The following is an 18,700-nucleotide window of genomic DNA, read 5'->3' as shown; positions in this document are numbered from 1 at the left end:
CACCCCAGAGGCAGAGCTGTGCTCAGTGATTGCTCCACTGCCCACATCCCCGTTCCTGCCCAGAGAGGCAAATGCTCCCTCATCCTCCCCAGGGGAGGAGAGATGCTGCAGGCAGCCTCAGCCCAGCTCACCCAGCTCAGAGATTGCTCCTGGGGAGGAGGTACCCAGCAAAAACATCAACTCTGCATCAAAAACTCCCCAGCCTATGCAGCCATTATCTCTCCCCACACTCAGCCTCTTGCTGTTGTTTTCCATAGCTTTTTCTGAGCACAAAGGTTATTTCTTACCGTGAAGATTTATTTCTTGTTTAGCAGAGAAGAAGTGCAGGTGTAATTACAAATCTCAGATCACTGATTTCTCCTGTTCCGTGATAGAGGAGAATTCTTGGCCTTTATCTTGAATGGTCTTCAGTTTGTTTCAAGGTGGTGGGAGCTATTTTGTGACTTGCAACCCGTGGGTCACACCAAGCAATGGCTCAGTGCGCACTGAATTTCTATGCCCTGATCAGGGGTGAATATTAAGGATTAGTTTCTTTGGTCCCTCCAGCCCTGTGTTCCTCCTTGGGAAACACAAATAGAGCACAAATACTACCTTAACTCACCCTCCTCAAATACACTTCACACACAAAGAATTCATGTACAAATATTCTTTGTATATCGAGAATATTGCATCAACACTTGTGAGCCTCTATTCAGTATCTGTATAGAATAAGAGTTAATTCCTTAATCATACTTCTATTGTAGCCAAATTCTATGGTAGGTTTTGAGGACCCATCTCCTGCACAAGAGGAGCAGGAAAAGGTCACAGCAGCTCTTAGTTTTGCTAGGTTAATGTTTTGTAACCATTCCAGTACTGCATTGCTTCATTATTCAAATTCTGCTGACAGTCTAGCTGATGTTTTGATCAGCTGTTAATATTTAATTGTTAATCCCTGTTTGATTTAATACTAGCACTGGTTTCATGACTGCAGGATTCACTCCTCATTAGCTCATTATCAGGTCACAATGCAGATCTATTCTAGTTTAATTATATATTTATTAGCAAGAAACCTCCCAGAAAGTAAATACAACTTATTTATTCTTTCAAAATCACAACCAGTCCCTAAGGCTAAAGATGTATCAGGTGAGCTCAGTTATTAAGGTATTTCCTTAATACCTACCTGCATTCCATTCAGCAGCAGCTCACTGGGAATGACAATAGACTGATTTTCCCCTCCTGATGGCCATTGATGGCTTACCAAGGCTTTTTGCTCAATTGCAATTTCCAGCTGAGCTGAGGCCCAACATTGATTCCATCAGTTCCAACAGATTTTTAGGTTTCACCATATTTTCACTAGCTTACAAGGGGCATTTTTTTGTGTTTGGGCACCTCTGTTTCCATTTCCCAGGGCACAGGGAGAGTCAGGGATTTAGCTGAGAGCAGGGAGCAGCTCCTTTCCTGCCTGTGTGCTGCCCCAGGGTGCTTCCTTGGACTGGGGCTCCCCGTTGTCGTCTCCCTGACATCTCTGTGCACTCTGCACAGGTTATGGAAAGCAGTAAAGTGTTTAGGTAAGATCTTTGCTAAGGTGATTCCATGCCTTACAGATAACTATTGATTTCCCATTTTCATACAGGCAAGTGAGAGAGATAAAAAAATGACACCTGCAATGGCTGTCCTTTTCTGCCTGCAGCATCTCGTCCTCTCCCTGCCCAGATCAGCCTTGCTCATGAGGCTTTTAACATCTCCAGCTGTAATTAGTGCTCACTCTTACTGTGACCTTATGAACTAGGCTATCTCCTACTGCAGCTGCATCAGTGTTTCCCAGGATATAGATTTCCTGCCTTTTCACAGACATTGCCATGTGATTTCGGTGTGAATTCAGTGGATCTGAACAATTATTTCCAGGAGACAGGAGCAGCAGTGCAGAACTGTGTTTTTCTTACATGCAGTAACATCAGTGGGATACAACAAACACAGTTGCCTTTGAGTGTTGTGTCTCCCTAACCCGCAGCCAGGTTTTGCTCAGGAGCTGCTTTGACTCCTGTGGAGGGAATCACTACTCTCCTGCAAGGACACACAAAAGGCAGCAGCACAAATGGGACCAGCTCTTGGGAATGGGGGTTGATTTTGGAGGCTGCGTGGACCTTTGCTGGTAGCCACAAAGCTCAGGCCCCAGTGCACACCTGCAGCAATGCATCTGCAGCAGCTGCAGACTTTGTCTCAGCTTAGACACATCTACGTAGAGTCATTTCCCAAACTTTCCAGGAGAGAAAAGTAAAATTCCACCAAGAACGCAAGGTTTTCTCTCTCAGCTGGGGCTGGACTCCCGCAGTTTGTTCTTCTGCATCTGTTAAATATTGTGGGCAAGTGATTAATGACTGAAATGCTCTGTCCAACCGCCACTACGGCAGCGAGAACGGTTTTCTCCTGTAGCTGCTGGGTTCCTGCTGCAAAATGCCTTTGAGCAAGGAAGAAAAGAGCCAGAATTGTGCCATCTAGTGACCCAAAGAGAGCGGGCATCTGTCCCCAGCCCCGTCCTCATCCTCCCTGCACAGATGTCTACAGTCCATAATGCAGAATTGTGGATGACAATTAAAAAAATTAATGAGCATATAAATTATTTTCCCATCTTTCATGTCCAACCCTCCTGGCATTCCAAACTGATGCCCTGTTATGGCTCAGCTACCTCTGGTTTTGCTCTATTTTGCCTTAGAGCCACTTTATGAGTTTATTATTCAGCTCTTAATCTGCAGATGTGAAAGCCCTGTGCCCACCACATTCCCTTTGTCCTTTGCTTGGTCACCAAGCAATTGGCAACTCTGCACCACTCCCATTTCCCCCCACATGTCTTGCTGGTGACGAGTTACCCCAGAAACACATCTGCCTTCTAGTGTTTTCTGCTTTTTTTTTGAGCTGTTTGCCATTTCTTCTCAAAGTCAGCAGGAAGTGTAAACCAGAGGATGAGTGGCAGCCAGAGTGTCACAGCAGGACAAGTGCTTTTCCAAGGTGAACCCTACTCCTAAGGTGATGAATTATAAGGAAGTGGTTCTTCTCTCTTTGCAATTCTGGAAACATCAGCCAAACTGCTTTAACTGCCCTCATTAAGAGCTGAGTACTTATAAAAATATCAATTACCCAGCAAAATCTCTGCTTGTGTAAGAATGGGAACACAGGTTTGGAGAAACCTTGTCTATTCTGCTGAAGAGCACAGGAGCAAGGTGGCAAGCTGGGACAGGCAGCTTCCATAGATAATAAGGGGTTGGTGGGGCCACCCAAAATGCTTTTATAGAAGAAAGAAACCCATCTTCTTCTCCACTCCATTGATCAGGAAGCCAAGGACCAGGGCTCTGAGCCCTTTCTCAGGGTACTTCCCTTCCTTACCCCAAGCCAGCAGCCATATTAGTTTATGTCCTCCCCACAGCAGCTCTACATGAGCTCTTTTTTGCAGACACCTCCTGGCTTTCAGCTGTTTTTGGAAGCTCCTGTGGTGTTGCACAGGTACCACAGCACACAGGTTCTCCCACGCTGGTGACTCCAGATGGAGCCTGACTTCAGGACAGGCACTGGCTTACTTTACTGTGAGTCACTTGTTGCAATTCTGATGGAAAAAATTTATTCATTTTGTGCATAATTAAAGCACCTCAAACATGAAACTGAACACACTTGAATGCACACAAGCAGCAGGGGAACAAACCCCTTCCCTCGAGTGTTTTGTGTGCTGAAAGTCTTGCTTGCCCTCTGTTGGGTGGCTGGGGAAGGATTTACACCTCAGGAATCACTGGTTCTGGAGAAAGAGGGATGCAGAGGGATTGGAGGCACTGAAACCTGAGCAGTCCTTGCTTGTTAGCCTCTCCAGCCATCTGATTAGAAGGTGACATTCAGTGAAATCAAAGGCAGCAATTTATTTAGAGCCAAGCCATTAATAAGCAGGAGGCAGTAATGTTTTATGCAGCACATAATGCAGACAACCTGTGGAGTTCTCTGCCATGAAGGGGTCACTGAAGCTAACAGTGTGTAGGTGGGAATCAAGTGACAGCTGATTTAATGCCCAGCTATGCAAGCTGCAGTGACAAACATAATCAAATCTCATGCTTCAGGGCATAAATTGAAGGGGTTGAGTGGTGGAAGCAGTTATGTACGTGAAAGATCTGATCCTGAGAGGTGCTGATTACCTGCAATTCTTACTAAGTTCAGCCAGCAAAAGGACACTCAGAAGTTGCTTGATTTCTCCCCTGGCTGAGTCTGTACTTGCTAATTTTCCTTATTAATAAACCCAGTAATATTTTAGCCTGCTGGCACAAACATTCATTTGGCTACAAGTGACATTTATTTCCTTTCACACAAGTGTCAAACATTAAAGCTGCTTCTAAAATAAGATTTTAGGGAGATAATTTGCAGTGGTTTTGGCAAATAATTTTTTCTCAAAATAAGTTGCAATTCTTTATCTAAAAAATGTACTTACACAGAATCATTATGAGAATATGATAACCTTTAGTGCATTTATCTTCCCAGTTTCCTTCCTGAGCACAGGAACTGGTGCTAATCTCACTCTACAGGTGGGTGCTCCATGAGGCAGGCCGTGGACTCCCATTAATATTTTGAGATTCTAATCCCAGATGGACCCAGGTGCCCAAATTGGACTCATGGCTCCATGGGAGCACAGGACCAGGGCTGACATTCCCTTCTGCAGCAGGAGAGGTCTGACAGGTCCCCCATCCCTTGCCATGGAGAGAGCAGAGGCAGAGAGCCCAGGCAGGCTGAATTCAGCCTTCAGTGACCTGTCCTGCCCATGACAAACAAAGGGGAATCTTTGCTTTCATCTGGAATCCAGATAAGGGGAAAATTCAGCATCTTTCTTCAATAATTTGAGAACTAGTTAGGCTAATACCTCCTAAGAATGGCTTTGGTTGAGATGATCCTGTGTGAGCACAAAGCAGTGTGGATGGCTTCTTATTTTTCCATCCTGTCTGCAGCAATCACCTCAAAGGAAATGGCATTCTTTATCCTAATAGATTTCTGTATATAAGTGCTAAGTACCTAACCCCCTAATTCATGACTGTGGGGAACTTCCACATGGGTCCTGGGCCAGTCAAAGCCTTCTGGTCTGCAGTGCTAGGGCAAGACTAGCTGAGGACACTCATCATGAAATTAAGAACAGCTCAAATGAGCAAACTCATTTTTTTTAAGGTTCTGTAACCAGCTCCTACCACTGCTACTCCTACATAATCCCTGTCTCTTGTTTTCTCTTCCCTGGCCATAAATTTGCTGCCTTTTGCACTAGACAAATCTGATATGCTGTGCTAAATATTTTAAATGTGGCAAACGATCCTTCATCACAGAGTGGCATGATTGCATTGCAATGTATTAGAACAACATGACTTTGCCAGAGGGTGTTTCTTGGCACGGTGCCGAGTGAAGGAGGCAGCCCAAGCTTGAGAAGTAACTACCAAGTCATTTATCAACATTTGGTCCTAAAATACATGGGGTTGCACCAGCTCAAGCAGCCTTAGAGAGATAAATCTAGAGGCTGAGCCAGAAACCCCAAATGCATTCAGGCCTTTGAGGAAGCTTCTTGAAATCCAGAGATATCAAAATGCCAAGCTGAACTCCTGTGACAGATTCAATACATACTTTTGGCATTTATTCTGTTGCATTTTGTCTCGTCTTTCATTGTGCTGCTTTTCAGAATTTCAGCCGACCTGTGGAAAAGGCTGATTTGATCTCACACTCCTTTGGCACGATGGAAGATCTCTGATGAACCAAGCAGGATCCCTGAAAGCCAACATGTGGTGTCTAGAGCTTGTTTTCCTTCATAACATCCTCATAAGATGGAGGCAATTCAGTTCCCCCAAGGCTGAAGCATGAGGCAGGAGAAGAGGAAATCTCTGCAGTCCTGCAGGAGCTCAGGGATCCGGAGAATGGGCACGGAGGTACTTCAGCAGCTGGGGAAAAAGCAAAGTCACCACTGTACAGCAGACAGGCGTGAAGGGCAAGTGTGGGAGGGAGAGGGGTGAGCCCAGGAGGAGCTGCCAAACCACTTGGAAACAAGAAAGGCACGGATGTAATTTTTGAAGGATGGCATCACAAAGTCTTTCACCACAAACTCCAGATACAAGAAGTTGGGACAGAGGAATTTGGGTGGGTTTGGGCGGGTCCTCCCTGTGGAGACACTGTCTGTGACCACCCAGCAAGCAGGTAATATGTCCTCTGGGAAGGGCTTAGCCTAATGACAGGATTAGCTTTATTTTTCTTGGAGGGATGTTGTCTGGCTCAGCCTGCTGATGCTGCTGGCCATACTCCTTATCAGTTCTGGTTGCTACACAGTCATTATAGCCCAGTCCTCAAAATCTGGGTGCTCCTGGGGGAATATTGAGGGTGGCTGCCTCAATAATGAACAGCACCCACCAGGACAATCTTTTGACAGATCAGGGTGTGTTAGCCAGTTCAGCTGTGCTGGGGTGGCTCGAGTTAGACCAGTACAGTTTTACCTGAATGAGAAATGAAGGACACACACTGGAAAGGGCTGCCTGACCCCAGAGCCTGTGGCTGCCCCAATGTCATGGGCCACTGAGTGGCCTGGCACTGAGGAGAAAGTGCCACATACCTCCAGTGTTTGCCTGGCCAAGCCCCAGGTAGGCACCTTTGGGACACATGGACACACAGGAACAGCACCAAGGTATGGCTCAGTGAAAAGTGGATGTGGCTTCAGCCCCCTAGTCCATGGTCTGGACATGTCCCCAAGATGCCAGAGCTGGGCACTGCACTGTTCACCATCAATAGAGCCCCTGGCTGCATACCAGCTCCCGAGCCTGACTGCTTTTTACTGGGTTATTTATGGGCCACAGGAAGGCCACCAGGGCCAGCTGGACCTTGCAGCAGGGACAGGACTAACCACAGAAGGCATCCGAGCTGCTGAGGGCAAAGACAGCCACGGTGCGTCGGGGCAGGCGGCTCCGGCGCCTCAGCCAGCACTGCAGGCAGCAGCAGATCCCGCAGGACAGGAGCAGGGCCAGGAAAAACAACACCAGGAACCTGAGGCAGAGGCAGCAGGGGAGGAACAGCACTGTCACCATCTGTGGGCAGCACCAACAGATGGCTGCATGTCTTCAAATTAACATATTCATTAACATCTTTTTGCAAATAGCCCTTAAATGTTGTGTTTCCCCACCAGCACACTGGACATGATCAAAGTCTCCAGAAACGAATGTCTCACTCCTGAATCCTCAGCAGCCAGTGCTGGCTGGAAATTCAAACATTTCTCCCTGACACAATCCATCATTTTTTCCCAGCTCAGTTGTCAGCGTACAGTGAGGAGGATATGGATAAATGATTTCCATTAGTTTGTAAAGACAGAACACAGGGACAGCCCAGGAGCAATGCTCTCTAGCTATCAGTCTCTCTTAATGCCTTTCTCTCCATATATCCATCAAAGAATATTATTTGCCAGTTTTTCCCCTTAAAGCAGATCTGAGACTTACCACACATACCAGCTGCTAAAGTTTTCATCGCTCTGTCCAACACACCTAAAAAGGGAAGAATAAAAAGGACTCCCAGTCCAGCATGAGGGGGCTGCTGTACCCACCCCAGCACATCTACCAACACAAAGAGAAGCACTATCAGTAAGTAGAAGATTGAGAAGTTTTCTTCCATAAAGGGAGCCCATTAAAAATTTCTCTCTGTAGGTGGGAGCAATGCAGATGATGCAAGAAGCAGAATGCCACTTGTTTGCCTTTCAACACTGGTGCCCACCATCAGCATTTTTGCTGAAAACCCAAAGGGTTGCCAGCCTCTATTTCCTCTTTTGGAAAAAACAACCAACCCTAAATGTCCTTATGCTGGAAGTCCTCATTCCTCAGCTGTGCTGCTGTGCCAGCAGAAGCACAGCACCCCTGAAAGAGCCTGGGTGAGAGAATGAAGCCACACTCACCTCTCGCCAAGCTCACAGTCCGACCCGGAGTCTGCTGACTGAAAACACACATATAAATCAGACAGGGCAGGTATGTTTTGTTTTTTACAATTTATCAGTATAATTACTGTTCTTAGAGTGGAAAATTGGAGAGGAAGAGCAAAAGGAGTGCTGATCCTGCAGGGTTGAAATCAGACCTCTCCTTGGGGATCTGCCTCTGTGGGGCTCTGCTTTGAGCCAGCCCAAATTGAAACCAGCAGAGAACCTCACCAAGAGCTCAATAAACTCAATAGCTTGCAGATGAAAGCTAGGCCAAGGAGAAAGCATTCCTTTTGATGTGAAAGAGGGAAAGGCAAGAGCAGGGAAACACCAGCTGGAGTCTTCAGACCTGCTTGCTGCACTAGGCTTTGCTATTCAGAAATATCTGCTGAAAATGCCCATGACTAAATTCTTGTTCTGTGGCTCATTTTTTTTTGGGAGCTAATTGTGAATGCAGCAGTAATTTGGAGCTGTTTTGACCAGAAGTGTGCTCTACCCAGCATTTTCCTGTTTTCAGATAGTAGTGGTGCATCATTCCCAGAGTCAGGTTTCAGGTATTGCAAATATGTGAACCTGAAACTTGTTTTTCAGGTATATTTTCTATTCTCAGCTTAAGCCTGTTTATTTTTGCAAGCCTTGTTGATCTTAGCCTCAGTTTCATATTATCTGTGCAAAAAGTAACCAGAGCAGTTCATCGGTATAACTGAATCCAGTTCAATAGATTCTTTTGGCTGACTGGTGTTAGGTGTGTTATTACAGTTGTCCAATGTTGCTACAAAAAAATTCAGATCAGGTATAGAGTTGTGATAACACTGGAAAGCAGAATGAGCAAGACAGAGGAATTAAGATTTGTTTCTCGGAAAAAAAAAACTATTAGAATGTAATTTGTAAATAATTGCTTTGGATTTCCCTCTGCATATATCCAAAAGACTTAGAGATTTTTGACTTTGAGTCAAACTGAAAGGCTCTGTTCTGAACTAGAAATTTGTATCAAATATGCATAACTGAAAAATATCTTTTAAAATCTCTAATTAACACATTCTTTTTGTTTTGCAAAGCTCAAGCCACTGTAAACAGTAAGAAATCCTCCCTTAGATCTCTATAATGTGTCTGATCCTGTGCACACACTGCCTTTCAGTCCCTACTTTCACCAGAGGTTTTTGGGTATAGTAAGTCTTTCATATAAAGCATTATCTGTGAAATTTCATGAGTGGCTGAAATCCAAATGAGGAATAGAGAAAAAGACAGAAGCTTCAACTCTTCCAGACGTGTCCTTTTAAAACTGAGCTAATTTGCCATGTCACACATGCACCCTGGTGCAGAATATTTTAATTCTTTTGGGTTTTTTTTGCATTTCAACTGATTATTAAATAACAAGTCAAAAGCAGATAGCTGATTGCTGTGATTACATGTATCCTGAGTATTCTTCATGGCTGAATGACAACCTCTGGCCTCTCTTTTATCATCCTTCAAACCAACTCAGCAGAGCCACCTCAGCGTGGTTAAACTGCAGCAAAGTGCATCTGCTCTGAGGCAGGAATCTGTCACAGCAGCCAAACACCCACCCGTGCTGCTGAAGCCCCAAGCTCTTCCATCTCAATAGCCACTGACAGAATAAAGAACAAAGGCAGTAGTGTTTTTTCTGCATTAATTGGAATTTTTGCGAGCATTAAATCTTCCCTGAAAGGTCCTCAAAAAAAATCTTTCACAAAATAATAGTAAAAAAAGAAAGCTGATTATTAAATTCTATAAAAGTTGGAACCTTCCCCCCCACAAAATCCTTAAAATCAGCTTGGTCCCAGTGAAGGGTTTGGTTACCTGGAAGAAGGTTAAACACAGAACTGCAGTTCCTGCTGTGATCCATGAAGTTAAACACAAAGCTCCAGGTCTCTGCATCATTAATGTGAGAAACATTGGAAGAGCTTTGTTTGCAGCAGTGTTTTACCCTCTGTGATTTGGTGCTTTTAAAACTTCCCTGCACATGGTGCCTGCAGCCAGAGAACACGTTACCCAATGGCTTCCTGCCCCTCAGAAATTACCGCTAGCCAGGGAGCGAATTTGGGTTTGCAGGGACACAAACAGCTACCAGGAGTTAAAGGAACACGGGTTTAAGGTCAGCACCTTGCAGTTGTTTCGGTATTTTCCGAGCTGTTCACAAATTCCTGCTGCTGAGGCTTAGTTCCATATTAACCCACGGCTGCATTTAACAGGAGCTGCTACAAACAGAGTCACTGGTGTCTGTGCAGTGGGGCCACACTTTCATGGCATGCTGCCTTCAGATGGAATATTGGCATTTCAGCTAGCTCTAACCATGTCCTGTGCACTGCGCCCACCACTTCAAACCTGCACCAAGGATGGAGGAAACCCTTCCCATCCCAAGACACCCTCCACCAGCACCAGCACTGCTGTTATGCAGCTGTCAGGGTTTGCCAGGAAAATGCAGCTTAAAAAACCCCATACATCCCCAATGCTTCTTACAAGGGACACAAAATTTCACTGCACATTCAATTCCTATAGAGCCATCCAGGTGATGTGGTTAAACAGGGGTAGAAGATGGTTTGCACCACAGCTCTGATCCCCTTGGAAGGGACAATCCCAGTTTGTTCAGCAGTCAGTAATAGGTTGTCACAGAAGTTTACAGCCCGTGGCTGAAATGCACCATTAACTGTGGTTCTTCCAGATTTTAACACAAAGGGTGTTGCCATGAATATGTTTAGCTGTCACTCCAGAGTTAAGCATTATGTTGGGATGCCATTACTGCTGTAATGATTGACAAAGCCGAGCTGCTCTTGAGATGTACCTCTGTGGCTTTGCTTCAGCTGAAAGGTCAAGAAGTCTGACCAGCTGTGATATACATGCACAACACGGGTTTGTTATTTAATGTTCAAGTTTTGCATAAACCCAGCCCAAGCCCTGGTGTTCTCTCATGTTTACTTCCAGCTCAGCACTAATGAAAGGCGAGTCCCTGAAATGATGCTCGCTGAGAAAGCATCTCTCATCATGGTGCTAAGTGCATGTGCTACACAAAATAAATGGTCTGAACATGCTGTCCTGCTTCAGACCAATCCTTTTCAGTGCTGCTCAACAGTAAATTGCCAAACCAATTTCTTAGCTGTTTTCTTAAAGTAAAAGCTCCTGCAGTATAAAAATGTGCACAGCCTTGCTGGGAACTCTTGTTCCTTGTGTGACTCTTACAATCTTACAGGCTTCAGTGAGGTCATCCATCATTGAACTAATTTCAGTTTTCTTCCTCTCACAATTACTTCCCTCATGTCAGCATCCAGGGTACTTTCAATTTAGAGCCACCAAATGGATCAGCCCTGGTATTTCAGGGGGCAGGTACCTCAATGAGCTCCTGGTACTGAAAAATAACATGGGGCCTCTGTTCTGGATCTATTTCCAGAAGAAAAGGGAAATAATTGAATTCTATGACTGCTCAGCTCCTGGTCTTGAGGCAAACTTTGATGTTTTCTGCTGGTTGGACCCATACAGGGATTCCAAGGGATGATAGCAATTTGTGAAGCCTGTCCTGCACTCTCTGTGATGACGACAAAAGGAGACAGAGTTCGCTTAAAGGGGGTCCATGAATAGCCCAGTTCTGAAAAGAATCACTGCTTCAGCAGGAAAACTCTCCCTGTCCATGATCAGCTGAGCAGCTTGAATACATGAATGCCATAAAGAGCCTCGGCTTTTGCTCTAAGACAGTCAGGACTGGACACCAAAAACCCAGAGAGGTTTGGCACCAAAATTCTGATGGGCTGGCACCTTCCTGCTGCTCCCTGCCTGCTGAGGCACTGCTGCCTTTGGGTTTTGCAAAACTGAGACCCACCTTCTGGATAGCTCTGTGTCTGAGGGCTAGCTCCAGTCTGAGGGATTTCTCCAGGGATTTTGTCATCCCCCCACGAGGAGATACATTTGTACACACACATGAAGATAACCTGTGCTCACTCCTCCTCCACTTATGGATGACAAGTTTGGTATCTCTTTCCTCCTCAATCCTATTCCCCTGATTGGTGGATTTGGGAGGCTGCTCCCTGATGGATGGTAACTCATGGCCATTAGATTAACGTGCTGTTATTTCCTCATCACCTTATGTCGTTGCTAGGTGACAAATGCATCTCCCAGGCAGCAACAGGAGCTACCAAAACATAGGGCAATTTCTGACTGCCCATTATGGCTTTCCTTAAAGGGCCTGCTCCTTCCAGTGGGAAGAGGGACAGCTCTAGGATCACTCAGAGGGTGACTTCCAGAGCTGCCACAGAAATCACCTCCACTGGGGGGGCTGGGTTACATGAAAGGCGTGAAAGGGAATGCAAGATGGGGAGACAGGAGGAATCTGGGAGGAGCTGATTCACCTCATTGAGTCTGAGAGGGCCAGGATTGTGTCAGGGGTCTGAATTTCAGGAGATGGGCTCCAAATTGTATTTGATGGCCTGTGTTTCATTGTGTGTCATACAATTTCAGATATGCTTTTAGATTAAGCCAAAATTTCAGGGAACAACCTGGGGATTTTTGGATCTTGGGTAAGAGTGGGAGGCAATTCACTGGCAAACAGAAGCCCACATAAAACACCTTGCAGCCTGTAAGCACAGCTAGCAGCTTAAATTTGTTTCAAGCTCTTTCTAGGCTGCCTTCAGAGCATTTGGTGGTTGCTGGGATGACTTTTGGGAAAGCAATCACCTTGCTAAGTTCCGATCGCCCTCCCAGAACAGTGCAGAATAAGACTGTCAAAGACTCAGAAAGAGAAGGAGAAGACTGGCAGCAGGAGAGGTGGGACATGGAACAGAATGGAGAACACACAGAGATGTGGAAGGGAGACAAGGAACATCAGGGCAGCCCTGCTCTCTATATTAAGGTCTGCTGACAAGGGTTAGGCATGTGTTCACTTTGTTATGCTGCAGTGTTTTCACATCACCACCACAATCAATTCTTGCTCCAGTTCAAGGCCACTGGGATCTCTCCTCTCCCTTCTTGACTGCACCACCACGACCATCTCAGTCTTTGCTTCTGCAGCCACAGCTCTGGCATCAAGGCTCTGTCAGGCTGCCTCCTGGCCTGGCCTGGGATGACTTAGCAGGCAAATTCAGTTTATTTAGCCCAGGAGAAGACCAGAGCAATGGGGAGGACTGAGCATTTCCTCTGTGCAACGGGAGAACGAAAGCAGCTTCGGTCTCATCCTCTGTGAATGGAAGCCACAAGGAGCTGCTCGTTCCCTACACACACACAGATGACAAATCCAGCACTGGGGAGAGCTTTTTAAGCTAATGGCCAGTGCTGGCACAGGGACAAATGAGAGCAAACCAACCATGAATAAATTGAGGCTGGAAAAGCAAAGAAGGTTCACCCCATCCAGAGCAGCAAGGTTGAGCAGCAGCTTGTCCGTGGGAGGAGTGTGGGCATGAAACCAAACAGCTCCTGAGACACAAGTCAGCGAGCTCCCACACGACATGTAACCACTTCAACAGGACTTGCTGACCCAGGGAGCCCTTTCCCCACCCCACAGGGTCCTCAGACCCTCAAACCCCTCCACGTGCACGAGAGCCAGCCAAAGGATGAACATTTTAAACCAAGGCCTGGAGGAGCTGGCAGGGCCTGTTGTCTTTCAAAAGGATTATACCCATTTGCTGGTCCCTGATGAATGCAGCCCTTTGTGAGCCCGTGAGGGGGATGTGCTGCAGGGGAAGGAGAGGCTCTGCACAGGGGTTGAAATGTTGAATGCCAACAAGGGTGACTTTGTTCTGCTGCATCCCCCCCAGGAACGGGGCTTCGGAGGTCACCCCGCAGATCTGCCACCTCCTCATGTTGGATGATCCAGAGAGCCTTTTTGTTTGCCTTGGTGTGTCAGCAGGGAAAATCCAGCAGAGAACGGGGTCAGTGAAGGCTCCTGCCTGGCAGGAAGATAAAGAAAAAGGAATCTCCTCTAGGTTATGCATATAAGATTTCTCCTATATGTGCATGCATATACCCTGCTGAGAGCAACAGAAAACTGAACTCAATACACAGGTGTTCATATATTCAGGGAAGTCAAAACTTTAAAACTATCTGAAGTCCCAACATTGAGGTTTTGTGAGAAATTGTTGTGATTTGTCCAAGGACTGCTGTTCCAACCTTATAATGAACACCTGAAATAAATACTGTAACAATTGAAATATTAAGCTTATCTGAAAGGACTGAGGCAGGAGCTTTCTTGGTCTGGAATTCTTGCACTTTGAGAATGTATATTTCCAGCAAACATTTTGTGTGTGCTGATGACTTTGGTGCTGCTTCTGCTCCCACCATTAAATACAGAAATCAGTATGCAGTGATTTCCTGAGAGCTGTGTTGTGGTGGGGCAGGGTGAAGCTGAAAGTTTAGAGAAGTGGCTATTTCCTTTCCTCTTCCAAGCTGAGTTTTGTCTTTAAAACTCAAGCTGGATCCTAAAAAAATAACCAGGATTTGCGTAAGCCTAGCAGTTGTTTTGTTGTGTGAGAATTCAGAGCTCAGAATAACATTTTAAGATCTACTGCACCTGAATGACAGTGGGGCTTCTCTTATTTCCAGCTTGGACATCAGGGCATGAAATAATTCTGAGCTTTATCACTGACTTCCCAAATATCCATGAAATTCTGTGTGTTACAGCCCCGCTAGAAAAAGACTGTAAGAGATCTTTCATCTCAGTCTCTCCAGATACCACTGTACCTCACACAGAGCATGTCAGAAATCAGTTCAAAGGGCTGAATAATCCTCAATAGTTAAGAAACACAAAAGCAGAATTAAGCTTAAAGCTGATAGAATTAAAAGCAGCCTGAAAAAAGAGAAAGATGAAGTATACTAGAAATACAAAGTTATCACCAGCAGAAATTTTTCTCTTTTCATTTTCTAATATGAAATTGAAGCTGATCACAACTACTTGAACTCTGAAGCCTGCTGCTGTTTCTTTGTACTCCAACAGGTCCTCTTACTTTTAATCAGTTAAAATTGTACGTGGATTTAATCATTAAAAATTATAGTTAGGCTTTATTACTTTTTCATAATATCTCTCTTTTTTTGTTGTTGTTCACTTGCCAGGGGCTAAGAAATTACAGTGAAAAAATTAAAAGCCTTTAGTATTTTCATCCCTGTAATTTACTTAGCTGCTGGATGTAAAAAGACAACAAGAGAATAAATTGCTTGAAAGCAAATAGAGGCTTCATTTTCCTCTGGCTTTGAGTTACTGATATCACATTGGACACCACATGGGAGGTTTTGGCTGAGAAATTAGCATGAGACTATCTGGCACATCCTGAAACACATTTTCAAGGCAATTTTCCAGGCAGAGCCGTTTAGCAGTGAATGCAGAAATACAAATGAATGCTGGTCATTATCAGCTGGCACATGTGCTGCTTCAGCAGGAAACCCCGTGGTCCAGGGGCTCGTTCTGCAAGAGGGCTCACGTGGGCACAGGGACAGGGACATGTCCCCTGCAACAGACAGAATCTGGGCACCCTGTGCTTGTCCTGAAGTGTAGGCACCTGCTGACATTTCAGCCTAAGATGATAAGCCTTCCTCACATGATCCAAATACCTTTACCACACTTGATTGCTTACCAGCCTCCCATGCACCTTGAACTCCTTCCAGGTGCCATTTCTGGGTTTATTTTGAATTGTTGGGGGGGCCCTAGGTGCAGCCTGCCAAGCACCCCCACCCACCTGGGCTCCATGCAGGGAAGGGCAGTGATTTCAGACCCTCATTCCTTGCAGGCAGAGTCAGTTCAGAACAGGCTCTAGCCAAGCTTCTGTGTGCCCAGAATTAGTGAGGGCTGGTACCAGCACTTATGGATTCAAGAAACATGGGACCAGCAGGCTGCTCTCCAGCTTCCTCTTGTGACAGATAAAATGCCAAATGCTCTGCCTAGGAACAGGGAGCTGATGCTGGGGTGAGATGCTCTGTACATACCCACCTCGTGCTCCCCAAGGATGTTGCATCAACGTGTCTGGGATAGGGTAAGGATGGGACAATGAGGCTCCTCTGGGTTTGCTTCCCCTCCCCATGAGCCCCAAAGCCCTGTACCATGGGCTCTGGCCACCCAATTCAGAGCTCACCTCCTCTCCAGGCTGGTGCCAGGATGAGAAACAATGTCTGGAAGACCAGATGGAGAGCTTGCATCTTCTTCCCCACTCTGCAGGAGTTTTCTGCATGTATAAACAGAGAGAGATATGGGGGATGCTTCCAGGGCAGACAGGGACTGCAAATAAGACCACGCAATAGGAAGGCTCAGCTTAGCCTTTCTCCCCCTCAACAGCTTTACTGTTTTACTTCATCTCCCACTTTTACATCTTCCCCAAGAATATATCTGAAAAACACACTCCTGTTTATAATTTCAACACAAACAGCCAGGCTCTTCACACTCCTTTCTTTTAACTCACCCTTTGATTTCCCCACCAACTCCTGCTTCTGCTCTCTTGATTTCCCTCTGGCCAAGAAAAATTGTCCTAGCAACATAAATCTTCCCAAGCTCATTTTCCTTCCTTAGACACCTGCTCAAATACACCAAAGCCCCTTATCTTACTCTAAAGCAGACTTTTATAACCTCTCCATCTCCCCCAGGTCTTTGCAGCTCTGGGAGCAAAAGGTGCAAACAGTCAGAGTTTCCCTTGAAATGGTGAGGATAATCCTGTAGGACCTGTTCAGTAGGAAGGGAATATGAATTCCCCCTCCTCACTTGCTCTAGTGATAATCTCTGTCCTCCAGAGCAAACTCCAACTGGCCAACTCCTCCTTGGAGGGTCCTTTTTGTGGGGGTCCTTTTTGTGAGCAACAGCACTTAGATGTGCAGGGTGCCATGGGCTGCATAAATGTAGGGATCCTGGTACACAAGAGAGTCCAGATGCCAGAGAAGGGATACTTTCCAACTTCTACCTGGATGGCAATCAGAATTAGAGGCAGATCTGTCTTTCAAATGTCCCCATTCTTACAAGGTATTACCCCTGCATCACCTCTCCACTGTGATATCAGTGAGCTCTAATCCTATGAGAGAGGAACAAAATATTTAACTTCATTCCCAGCTGTGGTCCATGGACGCATGGTTTGTGTGACAGGACAGACTTCCAGGGTCTCAGTGGGAGTGCTGAGGCTGGAACCCACAGTGCTGAGGTTCAGCTCTGTTGTGTGAAGTGTAGCAGCTTCTACTCCTAAAAGGTACCCCTGAGGAAGGTTTTCTAGGGGAACATCCTTACAGCAATGCCAGTACAAACACTGAAAATCCCAGCTCATACACTCCCCTCATCTCCTGTGCATAGACTCTTTTCCTTGATGCTCTCATCCACACTCCTGTGCTCTCCTTACTCTTGCAAGCCCTGATGTCAGGGACAGAGAGAATGGGCCCAATCCCGTGAGATGCAGAGTTCCCAGAGCCTGCAGGCAGGGTGGATGGTGCTGGGTCATGCTTGGGGTGAAAGCTGGGCAGTCCAGTCCTGCCAGGCAGGACAGTGCACCAAGGGCCCAACACCGTGCACAGTGGGCCCTGAGTGGAGCATGACCATCTGTGAATTTACTATTCCTTCTCAAATGCTAATTAGTTATTTACATAAAACTTTGGAACATTTTAATTAGTTGTGTTAATTTAGAATTCACAGAAGAGAGCTATAAAAGTCTATTATATGGGGCGCTTATTCAAATGAAGCTTGAAATGGCACATGGTGATGTACTCACAAATCTCCTGCCAACACAGTGAGAAAAATGAGAGGGTGGCCAGGCTTTGAGTGAGACAGCAGGAGATTGGCATTTCTGATGCACTGGGTAAAGCTGAGAAGCTGGTCCTGGTTAGGGAGATGGTCCTTTCCCACTTGAGGTCTCAGTCTGACAGTTCCAGATTCATATTGTCCCAATGTTGTTGCATTTGATGTGTCCTCCTCCTCCTCCTCAGGGGAGGACTAACAGTTCTCTCTTTTCTATCTTTTCTATATGTCAACTATGTTTTTTTTTAAACCTGTAGGAAGTCATGATTAGGTTTGAGCTGGTTTGGGATGATTCAAATCAGGCTAAAAATTGGCTGACAGTTTGTGCAGCCAGAGGAATCAGACAGATGGACATCAGTTCATGAGTCATATGTCCAAACCACCCTCTTCCTTTAGGAGATTAGGTGATGCAAACAAAAGCACCTCAAATGCAGAGTTGCCAGGTCTAGAAGCCAGGTGTAGAAGCACCCCTTGCTCTGCTTCTGCTCAGACTCTGGGACAGGCACCACAAGGCAGCAAAGCTCCCTCCTGCTCTGCACAGGCTGGGAGCACTCCCGGACAGCATCACTGTGCCATCCCACTGTGGGTGCTGTGCTAGCGAGGCAGGCAGTGTGCTGGTCCTGCCTCAGCTGGGCCTTTATTCTCCAGGCATGGGGAAAAGGTGTTCCTTCATCAAGTTCATCATTTTCACAGCACTAAACTCAATTAAAGCAAAGATGTCTGTAAGTGGCTGGACTGATAACTCTGTAAATCCGGCCATCTCAGGTTGCTACAGAATCTAAATTACCCCATCACCATTAATCCCAAGATAGAAGAAATGTCCAAGCAGCTATATAAAATGAGGCACTCTGCCCTAAGATTTCATCTGGCAGGGAAAACCATTTTCTGTATAAAATACAGCCCACTTTACCTCTTGAGGTTTAAGACTTGATTCAATAAATCTGGAATTACGCTATGGAAAATCATCTTCCTTGATGGAAGGTAAGTGCCAGTATCACATCCAATTGTGACAGAGCTGCTGTCTGCCTGAAGAGCTTGAGGACAGCATGGAGCAAGGGAAACACAGTGGTCTATCCAAAACA

General features: G+C 45.8%; 1 protein-coding gene across 1 annotated transcript; it reads right to left on the bottom strand.

Moving 5' to 3' along the window:
- Positions 1-5,772: 5,772 nt before the first annotated feature.
- TMEM207 (transmembrane protein 207) lies at positions 5,773-9,838 on the bottom strand. Its single transcript, XM_064720641.1, has 5 exons — positions 9,743-9,838; positions 7,907-7,944; positions 7,458-7,502; positions 6,872-7,011; positions 5,773-5,921 (listed from the first exon to the last, which is right to left on the bottom strand). Exons 1-5 carry the CDS (start codon positions 9,836-9,838, stop codon positions 5,773-5,775), a joined length of 468 nt encoding a protein of 155 aa, XP_064576711.1.
- Between the last annotated feature and the right edge of the window lie 8,862 nt (positions 9,839-18,700).

The sequence above is a fragment of the Zonotrichia leucophrys genome, chromosome 9 (assembly GCF_028769735.1).
Source record: "Zonotrichia leucophrys gambelii isolate GWCS_2022_RI chromosome 9, RI_Zleu_2.0, whole genome shotgun sequence".
In the NCBI taxonomy this organism is placed as follows: domain Eukaryota; kingdom Metazoa; phylum Chordata; class Aves; order Passeriformes; family Passerellidae; genus Zonotrichia; species Zonotrichia leucophrys.
Note: the sequence above shows the minus strand (reverse complement) of the source record. Positions and strands in the feature narration are given on the sequence as shown.